Consider the following 18529-nt stretch of genomic DNA (forward strand, 5'->3'; position numbering starts at 1 on the left):
TGTCCATGGGGTGTCTGGGGCTTCAAGGTTCTGGTTCCCAGGACCTAATAGCTGGGTTCTTTCTGTCTTCCTCAGGAGTTCTTTGGTGACTTCAGCAGGCTTGGAAAGCCAGGGAAGGACACCATCTCCATCACCCCCATACAGCAGTTCTCCGAGCCCGTCCAGGTAGGAAAAACTGTTCAGTGGTGACTGTGCAGCATTGAATAATTGAACACCCATTGACTTCCAGGAGGGGATTTTACAGCTGTTGGTGTGCTGGGAAAGATCCACATCTCTCCTTTTAATTAAAGGTTAACAAGGAACACCCAGGAGAAACTCCCCAGCCTTGGGCACTGATAGTCCCAACTCCAGAGCCTGTCTCTCCCTCTTATGGCCCTCAGCAGGGGCTAGGAGAGAATGCAGGAGAGCTGGAATTAACTGTTCCCTGGGGGGGCAGGGATTATTCTCAAGCAGAAAGTAAATGCACTTCACCAGCATGTATGAGCTACTCATCCCCCCAGTGGAGTATTCCAGCTAAGGACCCTTGTTTCTGAATTTGTGAGTGAATTGGAGCACAGCACTTCATCCAAGCCTGAAAGTACAATGGACTTGAGTTACTGGGCAAGTGTGGAGGAGTATTGCTCATCATCTCTTGCTGTTGAAGGACAGATGTGGGCCTGCTTAGTTGTTTGTGGTTTGTTTGAAAAGCTCCTTGCACTGTCTCTCTATAAAGTAGTGCTGTGCTACGTGGGCCTTGTTTACTAACGGAGGATCCAGGAGTAGGAGGAATGAGTGCAAACAGGCGTGGTCATGGGTTTAGTTCCAACTCAGCCAGTTGCTCTAAACTCAGTTTTGGCCTTCAGAAATGTCTTGGTGACAGCTGCCCACACACAACAGGAGCAGCTGCCCAGTGCTGCCAGCAGGGCCAGAAACACTTTTGTATTCCGATGGTGTTAATGGTCTGTGGAAGGTGATCCCATTGACTCTAGGCCTGGAAGCCTTAGGGTATGTACTTAGCTTGCAGGGAGCCGGTGGTGCTGCTTCCCATCTCGTTCTTGCCTGCCAGGGAAGCAGGACAGCTTTCATCTTCTGTTCTGTCAATATGGCACCTGTCAGGGGAGGATGGTTGAAGGGGATTTTCACACTGGGAGATGGATGACCCTAAAGTCTTTTTTAAGAAGAAAATACAGTCCCAGGCTATGTGTTGAACACATTTGTCACATTAACTGAGCCCAGAAAATGACAAAACATAGCCTCAAAGCATACAAATTTAACAGAGAATAACATAGCTCAGAGGCTCGCTGACGTGATCAGATTAATTGCCAAGCGCGTACCACAGTGTGGAGTTTAATTGCATGAGGCTTCTTATGCCATCACCTGCTAAGCTTTTTAACAGCTTATTCCTTAACCGATTCCTTTGCATTCTGGAGATCAGCCTTTATTAAAGGATTTGGTCTTGCTTCTGGACAGCAGTTGAGTGGAAATTCGTGGAAGTTGACTACAAATGCTGCCTATTTCTCACTGGTCACCACAGTGGCCCCATCGTCCTCCACTGGATCACAAGGTGGCAAGTCAATGCCAGTGGCTTTGATCTAAACATGTTGCTGCTCTCACTGTCTTTCCTACTCATTCCCAGCAGCTTCTGTGGAGCAGATGCCAGACCCTCTAGTGCTACTTCCCACTTTTCTATCTGCTTTGAAGAAACACTGCAAAGTTCCTTCCTACTCTGTCCAGGATGGGGAATAAGATACCAGTAATGAGACATTGGAGCAGTCACTCCGAATCCAGACGATAAACCATGGCCTTTGACCTGTCCCCTGAAAGTGCTTGCAACTGGTGCCACCCAGGTGTGCCCTCCCTGGGTTTCAGTGCCCTTCCTTGTATAGATGCCATAAGACCTCTTGGTTCAGCACTTGGCTCCACTGGCACAGAGGACTCCTGGTTTTCCCTCTCTCTTTGCTCACTCAGAAGCAGCAGTTCTCCCCTGTGTGTGGCTCCAGGCTAGGAAGCAATGCTGGCTGCAGTCCAAGTGGGACAGAAAGCAAAGGCTGTTTCAGAGTGGCCAGCAGTGGGTTTTCCTCAGGATGTCATGGTACACTCTAGGACAACTCTCCTTGCTCTTACCTAAGAGATTAAGGACTAGGCAGAATTAAAATATGCTGATAGTTGATTTTTTTTTAATTCTTTTTTTAAACACTTCCTTGAAGATAATTATTAAGTCTAATGAAAGGTAATTCCTTGGTTGTACCCCACAGCAATGGATTTAATACTGTTTTGAAAGAGCTTTTAATTACTGCCAAGTAATTAAACTCCTCATCCCAGCTTTATCTCTTGGACTTTGCAAGTTATGGTCAGGTTTAGTTTATGTCACTTCATTTGGGTTATTTCCTTTGCAACTTGCACCTTGTGAAGAAAACGAGGACTTGATACAACTCCTTTCACCCAAGAGCTTCTTTTCCTCTAAAGGATTTTGACCAGATGGAAAAGACAGTGTTTGAAATGTATGTTCAAAGTCAGGGTATGTACGAGGTTTGACACGAACCCTCAGATTTCTTGGTGAAAGCTCTGTTTGCTTTTTGTCTGCCGTGACACCATGTCTCACACTGATGGAAGACAGAGACACCAGAGCCTCACCTTTCTGCTGAGCAATTGGAAACCCTGAATGCCTTTGTTTTATTGTGTGTCAATGAAAAATCAAGGCTGTTTATTGGGCCCAAAGGAGTGATGCTTCCAGCTTCTCAGGGGCAGACCCAGGCGTGTGTCCTCGTCTGACAGCAAGGGAGACTGCAGAAGCCTTCACTACCAATGAGATCTTTCTGTAATTGTTCAGCATCCCCCCAATTGGTGTTGGCAGTTGTAAATAGCATTGCCATGGCAATTAATCCTAGAATTCTTCAGCCTTTGGAAGAAGAGTTTAGGCGGCTGCTTAGTTAAATGTGGTGTTTGCATGAGTTTTGTACAGCAGGGTCCATGTGTAGCCTGGTGTACAGGCAAAGAGTGACGGGGGAAACCATCACCTGGGGAACAGGTATCAGATGGGAGCTGATTCACCTGCTTGGAGGGACCTGGGAAGAAGCCTGAAGTTTGCAGAATGGGCCTGTCCCTTTTTTATGTGTGATATTCTGTCTGACTGTGATGGGTACATGGATACCCGCTCCTGTCCCTGAAATTTATTTTCTCCTGAGTTGCCCTCTCCTCCCCATAGTTAACTTGCAAATACTCTGATTTGCACCACTGCATTCTCTTTGTGCTGTGAGACTTCCACAGAGTCTGCAGTGGCTGCAGTGGTGCCTCTGCATGAATCAATCACAAGTAGCTCCTGTCAGCAGCGTCTGTGCTGGTGTCCTTGTGAGCCACGGATGTTCAGCCCCTGCTCAGTGCTGTGCTCCTCGGCTCTGGGTCTGAGCTGTTGGAAACTAGGCCAGTCACGGCCTGAAATAGCAGGGCTCTGGTTTTCCTGGAGGGAGTGGTGTGCCTGGGTGTATGTTTTAACCCAGTCTGTGGGTGGGAATCGTGCTGGAAGAGAGGTGCCTGTTTTTAGGAGGTGTGTGGTGCCACTTCCCTTTGATAGGACTTTGAATCACCTCCCAGCACAAACCCACAGCCCCAGCGCAGCCCAGGGGACGCTCCCTTTGTACAGTTGCCGTATGAAGATAAAATCTCCAATTACCTGGTGGGAGGCCCTGCCCTTACAGAAGTTTTTCTTTGTGTGTCTCCTTCCAACAGCCGGCCAGGTCAGTTTTCCAGCAGCAAGTACGGACACTCCGTGCCCATTCCGGTCCCAACACAAATCCACAACTACCGTCGGATCGAGCAGAACCTGCAGTCTCCCAACCCGTACAGCTCTCCCCGGTAAGTGCTGGGGCTGCCAGGAGGGATGGCACCAGTGCAGGGGCTCTTGCATTACAGCTTGGGGTCTGTAAATGGTCTGCTCTCTGTGCCTCTATGGATTTCCCTCCGTGGTGGGCTCTCCCCACTGCTGTCAGAAGCCAGTGGGATGTGTTTTGGGGTATTTTTTTAGCAGTGTTGGGATTTATTTCTTACCATGTACTGTTGATTTTGTCTGTGTGCTTGTATGTGAGAAAGCTCCTGTCAACTTTGAGTGAAGGCTGAGCCCCTTTGAGCCTGACAGCTTTTCCCATGCCACCCGTGGATTGGGTGTCCAAGCAGAGAGAACCATCCATCTGGCAGATGCCTTTATAAAAGGAAAATTTGAGATAAACAACTGAAATGGATGGGGCTGCAAAACCTGGCTGACTGTACCTTAATTGGTTCCTGTAGCCAGTCATGCCATAGGTGATGTGTTGCATATTAACGTGGTTGTGCAGCCAGGACTGACTAAGCCATGAGCAATTTGTGCCCCTGAGGCAGAGCATGTTTTCTGAAGGCCATCAGGAGGACCCAGATGCCAGCCTTCAGCACACAGCTGACCTTCTGAGTTCAGTGCTAATGACATGTAGGGCTTCTGTCTCTTCTCACATATGATTTCTGGTTCTTATAGGTTTGAAATCTGGGCTGGCAGCAGCAGCCCAGGTTGTAGGCTGGTTAGAAGGAGACCCATAGAGGATCTTAAAGAGCTTGTACAGCAGGGGCATTCAAAAAAGAAGTGTCTAGGAGGTGTCATGTCTTTTCTGGGATGAGCTGCGTTGGTATCTGGATTAGTTAAAGTTTAGATTTCAGAAGTAGGGTAATACCTGCATCAGCCTAAGTTTGGGCTTCAGCCAGCCTAATTCAGGATAAGGCTTATTCAAAGTGGACCCAGAAGTAGAGACACAATATGCTGATATTAATCGGGGATCAGCAGAGGGATTGGTTTGTGCCAGTGTTACTTTAATTCTATTTTATATTCACTTCTTTGAGTGTGGCAGGTTTTGTGGTAAACTCCTTCCTGTTTCCTTAGTGCCTTGTGTTTTTTACAGCAGAACTTGTGGACTCTGTTGGTGTTGGAACTCACAAGAGTCCTGTTAATCCCTGTGAGGTATAAAGTGCGAGGTTATCCCTGCGAGGTATAAAGTGAGAGCTCTGGAGAAGGTGCCGTGCCGACCCCAGACCTGGTGATGGGCTGCTGAGCTCAGGTTCACAGCCTGCAGCCACAGTCAGGGATCAAACTGCCATGTTTTGCTCCTTTTAGTCACCACTGTGTAATGTTGAGATTAGCATCATCCCTGCAGAGGAACTCGAGGAATGGACCCAATCAGGGTGATTCACAGTCTGCTTTTAGCATCTTCTCAAAATCTCTGGCGTCATGTCTTTTCTGCCCCAGGATGCCATATTTATCTCTCTCCATCACTTCCTCTAATCAACAGATTGAGTAGACACCCTTCAGGAATGGCAGGAGAAAACTTCATCAGGCACCTAGTATGTGATTCCACTTTTCCACCAGGTGTATCAAACAGGCCATTACCGCCAAGTGCCTCGTCATGTTTGCCAAGTCATTTGATTGCAAAGCAAACCTTGACGTGCTGCTCTCGTGTCCCACTGTCACCTGACTGGCTGGAGTGTGCCTGTGTAAGGTGGCATGTTTGTGGACAGATATGTGGCTTGTTGAGGTGCTAATTATGTATACCTACTTCTGGCCACATCACCTGTCCTGCTTGTCTACTTGCTTGCTTATCCTGTGTCTCCTAGGGTGGCATTTGACATTCCACATCTTTCAGCAGCAGCAGTCAGCTGGTGGTTTTTTCTGCAAGTTCCTGATAGGTAATATTGAGGTTTCTGCATGGCTCATGTTCTGGAGAGTTAAAAACATGGGAGGGCAATACTTTCTGCCACTGAATATCTTGGTATCTTCTTGCCTTTCCTTTTTGTGTATTCATTTTGCTTCAGGGCCAGGCACTTGATGAGCATTAGGCCTCTGAATCTGGAGCAACCTGAAGAGGAGTGATTTTTAGGTTAAAATTTTAAAACATTTCCTTTTTTCCAAGCATGTGACTATAGCATGGATTCACCTGGCTGCAAAATGTGGTAACACATTGAATAGAGGCAGGGGGGTTGGCAGATCAAATTCTTATGTATCAACTACTGAAATAGATTTTTTTTTAATATATGATTTATTTATTTTCTGAAATGTGGCATAAAGTGAAATATACATCTAGGAGTGTTGTTGAGTAATTGTACTGACAGTTCATCAGGATGACTCTGCCATTTTTGGGTAGTATAGCCCTCCTGGCACTGCTGAAACCCATATGCCTTTGTTCCTCTGCTCAGGTACCTATGGACAGCTAAATGCAGCATCCCTGGGAGAGGAGGCAGGATACTTTGGTGATAGCATCTTGCAGTGGCTCGAGCACAGAGGGTTTTTTTTCAGCATATTCATTGATTCCTGGCCAGAAAACCACCTGCTGGCTGAGACTAATGTTCTTCTAACAAGAGGAAAAAATGTTTCCAAATTGAGACTAGAATGAAAGATTTGATGAAAAGACTGTGTTCTCATATAGAGGAGTGTAATGGGAATCTTGGTGAAGGAGCCTGCAGAGGCAGAATGGCATTTCAGTTTAGGCTGTGTGTTCTAGTGATCGTGGAAACATTAACATATTGAGAAATAATGAATTAATATGCAATAATCCCATGTCTCTCCAGACTGATGGTGTGGCTGTACTCACTTTCCCACTAGTTTCCTCTTCTCTTTCATTTTAGCAGCTGAGTAATACTCAAGGATCCTGCATGTGTGGGCTGTACAAATTAATTTTAACTCCCTAAGGTGAGGCTTCACTAGGAGTTGAAGGCATTTGGAGTCCAGGCAATTCTGACTGTCCAACCCAAAAAACTAATTCCTCTGGGTGGTTCTGAAGTGGTTCAGATCTGACAGCCACACACTGCTCTGTTTTGCTCTGTAACTTCTGGTTTGAGTCCAAGCTCTGTTGCAGAGCAGGGCCTTGGCACAGCTTACCTTGGCATCATGCAGCCAATGCTCACAGAGCTTCCTGCCTGAAGGCTGCCCTGACTGAAGGGTGAGTGGCTCAGCACAGGAGGGGCACTTAAATAAAGCCCTCTCACAGTGTTCTGAAGCCACTGCCTAAAATTAATGTCTTGGGCATGGCAAGATAGGAAACTGTCATGTTCAGGATCATTGTAAATACCTGAAGGCATCTAAAAGTGACTTTGAAAAATGACTCCTCTGCTGCTTACAGCTAAGCTAACCTCGTTCTTCCTCTTCATTTATTTGGATTGAAATTCTTGAGAGCAAAGATGAGCAGCTTAATCTGTATTGGTGTAGTCCTGGAACAGTGGGATTTTGATCCAGGGTAAACAGTGATGTAGCTCTGCTTTTGTGGAAGTAGCTGTGTGTGTTTGGTGATGCTGTTCTCCTTTCCCTGCTGCACTGGCATCTGGAGTAACGTGTGTACTGCCCTTGTTCCCTGTAAGGTCTGGTACAGTCCGGAGGTCCAGCAGTACGAGTCCTCTCGGTTTTCCCAAGACTGGTGCTTCCCCTCCTTATCCTGGAGAGCATGGATCAGTGCCCAGCTCTAAAAAGCTCTCCTTTGGCGGTGCCAAGCCCTTTATGCCATCACCACAAGGTAAATGTCAGTGGGCACGTTGCTGTCCTGATAAATCACGTGCCTCTTTCCTGCAAAGAGGGGGGGTTTTAACCAGATGTAGCTGCCAGGTAATAGGGGGTTCAGATCAGTGTATTCTCCTGTGGTTCTTCTCAACAGATTATTTGGCAAGTGTCTTGGCCTCAGTAAAACGGAAAGAAAAATACCTGTTAGCCCCAGGAGAGGCAAGCTTTGCTTTGGTGCCTGCATCAAACATTTTGCTGCCCTCAGAAGAGGGCTTCTGTAAGTGCAAAGTATCTTTTTACTGGCTTGGGTTGGGGTGAGAGAAAATGTCAGTCAATTATTGTCAAAGCAAAATTCTGGCCAGCGCTGGAAGGGCTTGAACTTCACTGTTCAGGCTGACTATCTGGTAGCCTGATCCAGATGCTAACAAGAATTCAAGTAGAAAGGGATAAGAAAAACCCCAGTGTGCAACTGATGCAATTTGCTAGTTTTTGTAACAGAACAGACTGATATAACAAGCTATTCTATATTCCCAGTGTCTCCAATCCTGTATTTATTAGGCTCTGCTGGTGGGGAAATGCAGAATATTCACATGCTTTTCCTCTGAATTAATATCACTGCAAAACTAATACTAGACAGAGGGTTTTTTCCTCCTTTTACTGGAGTTGAGGATCTTTTCACTACACAGCTAGTGAAGATGGAAGAGATAACTGGCATCTGTCTCTAAACAGGTGGTGCATAGTGCTGTTCTTGCCTATGGAAACTTAATACTGATTGAACTTTTTTTTATTGTGTTCACTCACAGTTGGAACAATCCCAGAGCAGCCCAGCCAGACTGTTATCCCATCTTCTCTTGGAGCAGAAGTGAGAAGCCGTATTCCTGTTGCTGGTACGTTGGTCCTTACCTTCCTTTGTTACTCCAATGGATGAGAACTGTAGTCTCAGGGCATTCAAGGCTGGGTGTGTTGCTTCAGCAGCTTCTCTGGATGCTTGGCCAGCCAGGATTTCTCTGTGCTGGGAGGAGCTGGGGTTGATCCATTCACATTCTGTCAGCCAGCACCTTCCAGTGCTGACAGACTCTGTGTCGCAAAAGCTCAGACGTGGGACTTGGAAGTCAATGGATTGAATGAAGGAAAAGCATCTCAAAACCCCCAACACTCCCAATGCCAAGGGGCCTGCTTGATGTGTAGTTTCCTTGCTGCTGAGCTCTAACAGGTCCCTGTCCCTGTAAGGGTGGCAATGAAGGAAAGAAGCTGCACTTTTATTTCCCTGATGTTCCTATCTCATCCTCCTGTAGACTCAGAACCTTATCAGGCCTGGCAGTGCTGTGGCACTGTTCAGTGCCATCCTTAGCCATCCACTGAAGGTTTTGATCTCTAGATGTCTGAGCCATGGATGCTGGGATCAGGCTGGCTTTGTGTGTTAGAACCAGACACTGATGTGTTTTGTCACTCTGGGCCCTCCAGGTTCCTCGGCGCCTGAACAATCTCCTCGAGGGATGGGCTCCCGGCTCCACAGTGCTCCCAACCTGTCGGATTTGCATTCCTGCAGGCAGAAGATAACCAAGCAGCACTCTGATCCTCTTGTTGCTCACTTTGGTCATACCCCAGTCAGCCAGCCTCTGCAGATTCATGGCTTGCAGCACTGCCGGCAGCTCCGATCCTCACCAAAGCTCTCCGAGTTCATGCAGAGAAGCCCTTTGCCAACAATAATGGGCTCCCCCACAAAGGTATGCCCAGGATTCTGCTTTTGGGCTTCCCACAGCTTGATCTTCTGGGTTATTTGGGGATGAACTGCTGCATGATCAGATAACTCTGACCTGGATTTATCCCCACCCGTTCGCTATCCTTTGAGGGCTGTTTAGTGATCTGTGTGAAATGGGGTGGTGTCCTAGTTCTCAGTGGACAGCTCTCACTTGGCAGCAGTGCTCAGCAGCTGAGCATAGCCCAGGGTTTAGGGCAGGCAGTGGGAAGGAGCTGCCCTGGTTAGCAGGAGCACATCAGAGCCAGCGGTGTCTGGGCACTCTGGACACCATGACCCGGCTCTGACGCCGGCGAGTGTCCGGCAGGAATCCCCAGCAGAGCCAGCAGACAGGCGAGCAGGTGACAGCCCTGTGCCTCACACAAAGCTGGCACTCTGACAGCATTTTCTCTGCTTATGTTGGGCTGCAACTAATTTTCAGCAGTTCATTGTCCTTTTGTTTTAGCCTTTCTGGGATTAGAGACAAATAAATGCGGTGGGATTTCTACCTTTATTTCAGGTGTGTTGTTAAACATACCATTTGATTTTGATAAACAAACAGAGGCCAAGGGGAACCTTCCTCCTTCATTTTAAAGACAGATCTCTATTTTTTCTGTTCTTTTCAGGCTGTGTCCCCATTTGAGTTTCCCAAAACCCCAAGTTCCCAGAATCTCCTTACCCTCTTGGCCCATCAGGGGGTCATGATGACTCCGACACGGAACAAGACCTTACCAGATCTGAAGGAGATGGGTCACTTCCACTGCCAGCAGACTGGGTTGGGATTGAGGCCTGTGGAAGAGATCAAGGGCAGGTGAGCTGTAGTGTCTGCTTCATTTCATACAGTGGTGCCTCACTCCCCAATACAGGACAGATGGGGCAAATTTCAAACCGCAGCTAATGTTGAAGTTGGAATGAAGCATCTGTAAATATTCTGTAGTTACCTGCTAGCACCCTTGGATTGCAAGCAGAGACAATGCAGATTTTAAAAGTCTTCCTCTAAAGGGGCAGGCCATGGCCTGGGTTTATTAAAATTAAAGACTGACTGCAGGATTTTGTTACTGGACCAGACTCCTGCAGTTACTCACATGCTTGCTTTGATCTCTGTGGAGCCTGGACCTGTCATGAGTGAGAGGCTGTTCTGAGTGTTCCTCATCCATTGTACAGTGAGCACAGGTCTTCAGGAGAGAGATCTGTTTGAAAGCCTTGTGCTGCCTGTCAGGAGCACTGCAGGATACAAAGCCACTGAGGTGTTGGTGTTAAGTTTTTCTTACATGCCCCTCTGCACACTGCAGCTTCTTCCAGTGATTCGAAGGAGTCCTCTGATACAAATTTGTGTGTCTTACATCCAAACCAAGTTGTGTTGTAATAATGTTGTAGTTACATTACTTGCAGTTAGTCACAGTAGTTGTATGCTTTCTACAAGTAGCAGGAGGTGCTTCAGATGCTCTGTTGAAAGAGGAAGAGTGGTTAGTTCAGCTCCAGACTGTTTGCTGTGTAGTGTTAAGTGGCTGTGGACCAGGAATGGCACAAAGAAGTGGAAGTTAGCTGACATCTTGCACCTATTGACTCTCTGCATCCTGTTGTATGTCCTCTTTTTAGATCTCTGAGCACGGGCAGGCTCACTGACCTGCTTCTGAAGGCAGCCTTCGGGGCACAGATCTCGGAAGCTGGCAGCAGCGACAGCCTGAACAATGAGAAGCCAATGGAAATTGCAGGTAGGTGGGGAGGCCAGGCAGATCTGGCAGGGTGTCCTGGGCTGGGGTGAACAGTTTTTCTCCACACCTCCTGCAAACAGGAGGCTGCTTTGCTGGTGTCCCTTGGCACGGGCAGCGAGTGCCGTGTGTGAGCAGTGCCGTGGTGTTTGCTTTCTTTTGCCGAGCGCTCGGAGGTCTGTGGGCTGTGTGTGCTGTGTAATTGCTGGCTAGTGGTGTGATTTTTGTAGGCAGGGCTTCCTCTTCTGGCCCTTTTTGAATGTGGTAACATGTGGAAGTGGGGACTTTCTGCCAGGCAGCTGGAGTATGAATGGCTCTGCAAGGGTGGGTGTTCCTGGGCGTGCAGGTCAGGCAGCGAGGAGGGGAGAGCAGCTGCAGCAGTGTGTGACACTGCCCAGGCTCCTGTCCTGTGGTCTGTGCCAGCCTGGCCCCTGTTCCTGGGTGTGCCTCCACAGGGAGCACTGGCCTGTGCTGGTGACCACTGTCTCCAAGAGTCTGCAGGAGCACAAACCGCTGGGTGAGGCACGCGGTGCTCTGAGTGACTTTCCTGTAATGCCAGTCTGCACCTTTCAACTGTCTCCCCAGCTCCCTCAGGTGCTTACGGAGGGACCCTGCACTCTGGTGCCCGGGCTGGGGGCTCTGCCAGCCCATCCCCAGTGATTTTTACTGTTGGATCCCCTCCCAGTGGAACAACCCCCCCACAGACCACGAGGACCAGGATGTTTTCAGGTAAAGGGCCGATTACCTACCTGCCTGTTCCAGTGGGAATGCCTGGGGGCAGAGACGTGTTGAATTCATTGCTGCCGGGCACTGGTGATGGCAGAGGGCTGCTCAGAGCAATCTGTAGAGCTCAGCTGGTCTCAGTACCTTTGAGGTTCTTGTGCTGGCTCCTGCCAACCCATTACTGCTGGTAATTGTTTGCACTGGCATTAGTGCCGGGTAGTGGTTTTCCAGTACTGTCAGAGACAAACTTCTACTTTATTGCTCTCTGCTTCAGGAATAATGCTGCAGCTGTTCACTGTTGCTGAGAGGTCAACAAATGTAAAGACTGTGGTGTGTTCTGATTGTTTTCCCCGTAGGTTTTGGATGAGCTATAAAAGATGAGTGTGACTATCTGTGCCCAATTTCAGTGCACAAGAACTGTTAGGAAAGAGCCAGGATGGCTCTGTGTGCCAAATTATTAGTGGTGTTATGTATGCTCTGAGCTGCCTAGGTAGGAGATGGGGAACTGCACTCCTGCTTGACAGATACTTCTTGTAAGATGCCAGAACTCTGGCCTCGTCAGACTCATTTGAGGCTGTGGTAATTGGCCCTTTTGGGATAGTGTGTCTGGGAGTTGGAGTCTATGTTCAGTTTAAGAAAATATTTGGACACTTTTATTTGCATATTTGGCTTGTTTGGGTTCTTGTCTTGGCTGTTCCTCATTTGAATGTAGTTGACTCTGTTGTTCTCAATTACTGCAGGGAGGTTTTGGATGTGACCACGAATAAGCTGTTTGACTGGGATGGGGGGACATGTGGGCTCAGTTCCTGTGTATGACTTGAGTTTCCCTCCTAACTAAAACCACTCACATCTGATTGCCTGGAAAGTTGGGACCACGATCCTTTCTTTGTCTCATCTATTTGGAGGGTGAGCTTTGAGACTCTTAAAAAAGTGTGTGAGGGGCCTGTAGCACAATGGGGTTACTGTCCTGGCTGCAGCCTCCAGCTACTACTGCAGTGTTATGGATAGAGGATTCAGAGTTCCTGAACTGCTTTTGCAGGGATAAAAGCAATCTGGAAGCAGATCCAAGCATCAGTTTTTAGCAGGTTGATACTTGAATGCTTAAAGGTCTGCCCAGCAGTTGGGATCTCAGATGGGATGCCTGGAAGAGAAGGCTGTTGAACAGTGAACCTGCAACACACACAGCACTAGGTCAGGGCAGCCAAAGCAAAGCAATGCTGTTGGACAAGCTTTGTTAATTAGGCCTGTGCAGTAACTCCTTATGTTATAGTTAATGCACGAAGTTAATGGTGGAAAGGGGAGGTTTGCAAGCCAAAACTCTTCACCCCCAGTGCTTGGACAAGCCATGAGTAAGATCTCTTGACAGTTCTAAAGGCAGAGCCTTTCCATGAGTCATTGTAACAATTTCTACAAACAGCCTCTTGGAATTACAGGGCATCCAGACTGTGATATTGTAGGTCCTCTCCTCTCTCTGAGAGATCTGGAAATACTCTGCCTGTCTTTGATGAGCCACTTGGCTTTGAAGCATTGCTGCCAACACAGAGAGGCTGTGCCTCTCTGCAGATCAGTTGTGCATTATTACATTGCTGAACCTTTTGAAGGCAGGGTAAGGCAGTAAATTAAATTCGTGGGTAGAAGAGAAACATCTTCCTCCAAAGGATCAGATTGGCATCCCCCCATCAGACAGAATATTTCCCTCTGTGACAGTGTGTCAGAGATGGGAAGCCCTCTGGAAGTGATGGATGTGTTATGAATACTTTGAGACAAAAACTCCTTTGTGCTCTTAGGGTGGATTCAGTGGTCAAGAACAGGAAAATCTGATGGTGAAGGAATTGTCTGATGGACACTGTACTTACAGGAGTTAGGGTCTTGGCTCAGCTGAAGTCACTGATTCTGTGTCCAGCTTCCTGTTTGTAAAGAGGGGGAAGCAGAAGGGCAGGGCATGTGATGGAAAGCTCTCCTGGCTTGCATGCAGAATGTTCTAAAAACCATCACTTATCAGAGGTGCTCATTCAATGACAGTGAGAGCAAAAAATCAGGGAGCCAGGGTTCAAACCATGCTGCTCCATGATGGGGAACTTGGCTCTATCAGTGTATGATAAAAACCAGCCCAAGTTCTTGTGGCAGGATTCAGAAAGGATTTAGACAAAAAAAGAATAAAAAAAAGTTCTTCTGAATTGTCTCCATAAATGACCGTCGTTCTGGAAGGTGCTTTAAATCTGCTTGAGCTTGTAAGCTGGTCTGCTGAGTCACTAAGGAGCTTATGGTGGGGAGTAGTCATCCTGCATCCAGAGTCCTTACATCTTTCTCCAAAGTACCTCTTGCTGGCTCCTGTCAAATCCAGGATCCTGAGTCCTACAGACTTGTCCTCTCTCTCCTGGGTGAGGAATACCTACCTGGCCTGCTGTTAATACCTTCAGTAATTCCTTTGTCTGTTTTTCTTCTCAGTGGGGTCTTCCAGCTCCCTCAGTTCTGGAGGCTCCTTCAGTGGCAGGCACTTGGCAGTGGGAGCTGGTGGGGAGGCTCTGGAAGGTCCCTCGAGCCTCCGGTTCGCGTTTGCCGATCCCATCACCGCCAACCTGGAAGGTGCTGTTACGTTTGAGGCACCAGAGTTGCCTGAAGAGACCCTCATGGAGGTGGGTATATCCCAGGGGCTGGTTAGGGGCAAGGGACAGGGGAATAAAAGCAAAGCAAATCCAGACAACTCCACGTTTACAGCCAAAGAGTTTGCCCCCAAAGGTGGAGTAAACTGGCTTCCAGAGAGCAAGGGCAGTGCAGTGCTCAGAAAGCCCTGAGCATATTTAGCACAGGGGCTTTTGAGCCTGCTACCAAACTGTTTAGTCCATGAGACAGCCCATGGCTGGGGTTAAAATTCACCATTTCCAAAGTTGAAATTGCAGGTCAGAAGCATCAGTTATCTGATGTGCTCTGAAGGAAACCTGCCTGCTTTGAGCCTTTTCCTTTTTAAAGGCTCAGCATCAGTAATAGCTGACCTGAGACATGAGTAGCTTAGTGTATCAGGAGCCCTCCTGGTGCTCTTGGGAAGTCAGGCAGTGATATGGTCTCTGCTGAAAGGATCTGAAAACAAAGTAAACCTGACATTTCTGTTCCTAATGGGGGCGAGGGGAACACCGTGTTCTGCACCAGAACAGCTGAACCAGATTGTGGAGCTGAAAGGCTGCCAGGCTTCCCTTCTCTGCAGGCTGAAGCAGAGCAAATGCTGTTATAGCTGAGATATATTTGAAATGTAGGTCAGGCTGCCCATTTGCAGTGAAGGTGGGAGGCAGATTCACTCACACTTTGGGCTCTGCTTTGTGATACCTCCTTGGGCTGTCTGGGACTGGGGAAGGCTCTTTGTGTCTGACACTTGCTGGTGTTGCTGAAAACTTCTAGATGCCCACAGAGATATGCACACATTGTTTGAAGGATGTGGGTTTGCTCTTCTACTTCAGATTTTATTTAGCTCATTTTTTTTCTGTCAATTATGCATCGAATTGCATTCATTTGCTTCATTACCTGTAAAGCCACAGGGCTGAAGCTTCCAGCAGTGATGTGTTCACAGATTTAACTGAACATCCTACCTTTGTGAGGTCCCAGAAGTTTGGGGCCCTTCCAGCTGCCACCACTTTGGACACTGGTCTGAAGAGAAGTGTCCTAAGGAAGTATCAGCTTGATCTTGGAATAGCAGCTTCTATGTCTGCAGCGAGTCATTTGGCTTCAGTCGTCATTTCTGCTGAGCACAGTAATCTGTTTGCATGTCACAAAGCCTTCACAGCAGATTTGAAGACCCTTTTGTGCTCTGTGGAGTTGGCCAGAATGCAAACCTGGCAGGTTTTCTGATTTCTGCTGATCTTTCAGGGCACTGAAGTCTCACTATTTAAGCGCCGCTGTTTGTCTTGAGCAGAGCTTTTGCAATCAGATGGGTGATTCTTCCATCTTTTGTAAAAGTTTCATTAGGTGCAGACAAGGCAGATTGAAGGCTGGGCTTTAGTTTAAAACACAATAAAGAGATGGCTACAGAAGGGAAGACTTGTGATGCCAAATGAGGCCATGAGTGCCAGCATAGTTACCAGAAGCTGCCTCTATAGGCAGAGAGGAAGGACTGTGTGATGGTTAGAGATAGGAGGCTGAGAGCTGCAGGATCTCAGCAGTTTCCTGCTCTGCCACAAACTTCTTGTATGACTTGGTAATTACTTAATCTCCAAGTTCCTCCTGTGCTTTTAAAGAAAATAGAAGAAGATGGAGATAACACTTCCTTACCATACTGGACTGTCCAGGTAGCAAGTCAGTGGGAGGAGAGATTCATAACTCAGATAGTCAAAGCTGCCTTAGCAGCCAAGTCTCTGAGCCAGTAAATGAAAAACTAAAACTCTTAGAACTGATAAATTCATGTAGGAAACATCCTTACCAGCCCCCTTTGAGAGAACTAAGCCAGTGAATCTTTGAAGCTCAAGCAGGTTACCCATTTCTCAACAGAGAGGACAAACAATGGAGTTGCATCTGATCCAGGCAGCAATTCACTTTGCAGACCCACAAGCATTCCATTTTTCCACAAATGCTAACTTCCCAGAAATGCTTGCAGTGACTTAAGCAATGCAGCTTCCCAGAAATGGGATAATCCCCTTTGATCTGTAATAGCAGAGGAAAAACTGCTCTGAAATGACCACAGCACTTGGTGTGAGCACTTCCCTCACTGGCTGGACAGGAGCTGCAGAGAAAAGGTTGTCCTTGCTGTCTCCTCAGAGGACCTCACCCAGGGCTCATTGTGCTGAACTGGGAGGGTATAAAGGCCAGGGCAGAGTGAGGGCTGGGATGTAGGGTGGGAGACACCTTGGTTGCAGTTTTCTGTGGCGTAAGAAGTTATCTTCTCATGAAATCCACACTGGCATTGCTGTGGTGGGAACAAGAGCTGGGCCCATGGTGCAGATGGTCTCTCCCCCTTCCTGGCTGAATTCTGAAAGAACTCCACGGAGCTGGGATCCTCCTGGGGAAGGTGGCTTGTAATTTTAGAGTAAGTCTCACCAGTTTCTCCAGGGAGCTGCCCAGAAATTTCTGGCCTGGGGCTGTTGCTTGCTGCTGTTACTGTGGAAGAGGAGCTGGTGCGGGTACAGGCTCGAGGCTGAGTTCGGCTGTCCCTGCCCAAAGCAGAGGTGTAAGCAGGGTCTGGGGGGTCAGGTGTTGTGTTTGTAAGCTGGGGTGAGTTGCTGGCACAGCTCAGGTGGGCAGCCCTCCCTGGCATGCCAGCTTTCCCTCTAACCCCCACCTCGGCATCCCTTCAACAGCAAGAGCACACGGACATCCTGCGCAGCCTCCGCTTCACCCTGGCCTTCGTGCACTACGTGATGGAGATTGCAGCCCTGAAGGGCAGCTCCAGCGAGATGGGCACCTCAGTGACCTCTGAGTACCAGCTCCAGGAGAGTGTGGTGGCCGACCAGATCAGCCTCCTGAGCCGGGAGTGGAGGTAAGGACGGGCAGAGCCGCCCAGCTCCTCTGTCACTCCCTCCCTCCCCACATCTCCTTAGGTAGCAGCAGTGCCTGGGGACACTGACTGCTGTCCCAGCCACCTGTCTGCATTGCAGTGTGCTTCCTTTGCAGCTATGCAGAGCAGCTCGTGCTGTACCTGAAGGTGGCAGAGCTCCTGTCCTCGGGGCTGCAGATGGCCATAGAGCAGATCAAAGCTGGCAAGCTGTGCCTCTCCTCCACTGTCAAGCAAGGTAAGGGGCCCTGGGCTCACAGTGCAACTCACCTGGAATGGAAGCATCACAGAGGGGTGGAGGGGGTGGAGTGAGTGTGAACCCCCCGCTGGTATGGGGGGATCATTTGTGGTTGTCCCTTGGCACACTCAGATCTTTATTCATGCTGAGAACATTCCTCTCTTCATATTGACTTTCTGTCTCAAGAGCTCTGTGAGAATCTTCAGCACTAATTAGTGAGGGGGGGATGTATCTTATCTGATTCCTCATATATCTCTGTCTCAGGTGCTTATTTGTACCTGACGTAAGCCCAGCTTAATTACACAGTGCATGTCCTAGGAAGTGCTTACTTGGCAAATTAAGACCTGTCCTGGCAGTAATGATTTTTCAAGTGAAACAAAAACACAGGAAGTGAAGTACTGGTAATGCCAGAGTCACTTCTTTGCTGGTGTTACAGCCTTAAATTTGCATCTGACTGGCTCTGGTGAGAGCTGGCTGTGATCCGGTGATTAGAAAAAATAATTCTAAAACTCCCACTGTAATGTTCCTGAGGGAGCTTTTTGAAGCACTTGAAGTACTTGACCCACCAGCCACCTTCCCCAAGAGCTGAGACTCTGAAAGTATTTGTGCTGCCTTGGGATGGGGTGTAAAAAAATGGGAGTTAAATAGGATGAGCACACATATGTTGTAGCAAGCAGTGTGGAGGAAGATACACCAGGTTTAGCTGCACATCTTCCACAAGTTCAGACTAACAGGAAGGTTGTCATAACCCAAATAAATCACTCCTTTTCAGAGCAGATTGCATCTTCTAGATATGTAGTGTAATTTGCCCTTCAGTGTGTAGGAATTGGGCAAGGCTGGCTTGTCTTGTTTCATGCAGTGTGGGGATTAGCAAATGTGCAACGTAGGAGTTAGTACTCATCAGATGTTGGTGGGAGTTTGTGTTCAGTACTCTGTGTAGATCATGCCATGCAGCCAGGGAGACTCAGCCTGTGGCACCACTTGCTGTTTTGGATTGTTATTTAATCCCTCAGAATCATATTCGATTCCTGATTCTCTGTTCCGTAACCACGAGCTGCCGTGGTTCAGGGGGAGGAGGTGGCATTTCTCAGGCATCCATATTTTTTCTTTCTGGGACAGCAGAGTCCCAAGAGAGATTCCCTTGCTTAGTCAGTGCTGCTCA

At 48.1% G+C, this 18529-nt stretch overlaps 1 protein-coding gene across 7 annotated transcripts in view; it reads left to right on the plus strand.

Annotated features, from left to right (window-relative positions):
• ULK1 (unc-51 like autophagy activating kinase 1) overlaps nucleotides 1-18529 on the plus strand; it is a 94887-nt gene that overhangs the window by 70522 nt on the left and 5836 nt on the right. For 6 of the 7 annotated variants that reach the window (XM_032705558.1, XM_032705559.1, XM_032705553.1 and 3 more), the window contains 11 exons: nucleotides 76-165; nucleotides 3706-3831; nucleotides 7345-7496; nucleotides 8284-8367; nucleotides 8945-9207; nucleotides 9845-10029; nucleotides 10818-10933; nucleotides 11516-11659; nucleotides 14102-14289; nucleotides 16936-17114; nucleotides 17249-17367. In XM_032705558.1, coding sequence (XP_032561449.1) covers nucleotides 76-165; nucleotides 3706-3831; nucleotides 7345-7496; nucleotides 8284-8367; nucleotides 8945-9207; nucleotides 9845-10029; nucleotides 10818-10933; nucleotides 11516-11659; nucleotides 14102-14289; nucleotides 16936-17114; nucleotides 17249-17367 — 1646 coding nt within the window. The remainder of the gene's footprint in view (nucleotides 1-75; nucleotides 166-3705; nucleotides 3832-7344; nucleotides 7497-8283; nucleotides 8368-8944; nucleotides 9208-9844; nucleotides 10030-10817; nucleotides 10934-11515; nucleotides 11660-14101; nucleotides 14290-16935; nucleotides 17115-17248; nucleotides 17368-18529) is intronic. The other variant, XM_032705556.1, reaches the window with a different exon arrangement.

The sequence above is a fragment of the Chiroxiphia lanceolata genome, chromosome 18 (genome assembly GCF_009829145.1).
Source record: "Chiroxiphia lanceolata isolate bChiLan1 chromosome 18, bChiLan1.pri, whole genome shotgun sequence".
Classification (NCBI taxonomy): domain Eukaryota; kingdom Metazoa; phylum Chordata; class Aves; order Passeriformes; family Pipridae; genus Chiroxiphia; species Chiroxiphia lanceolata.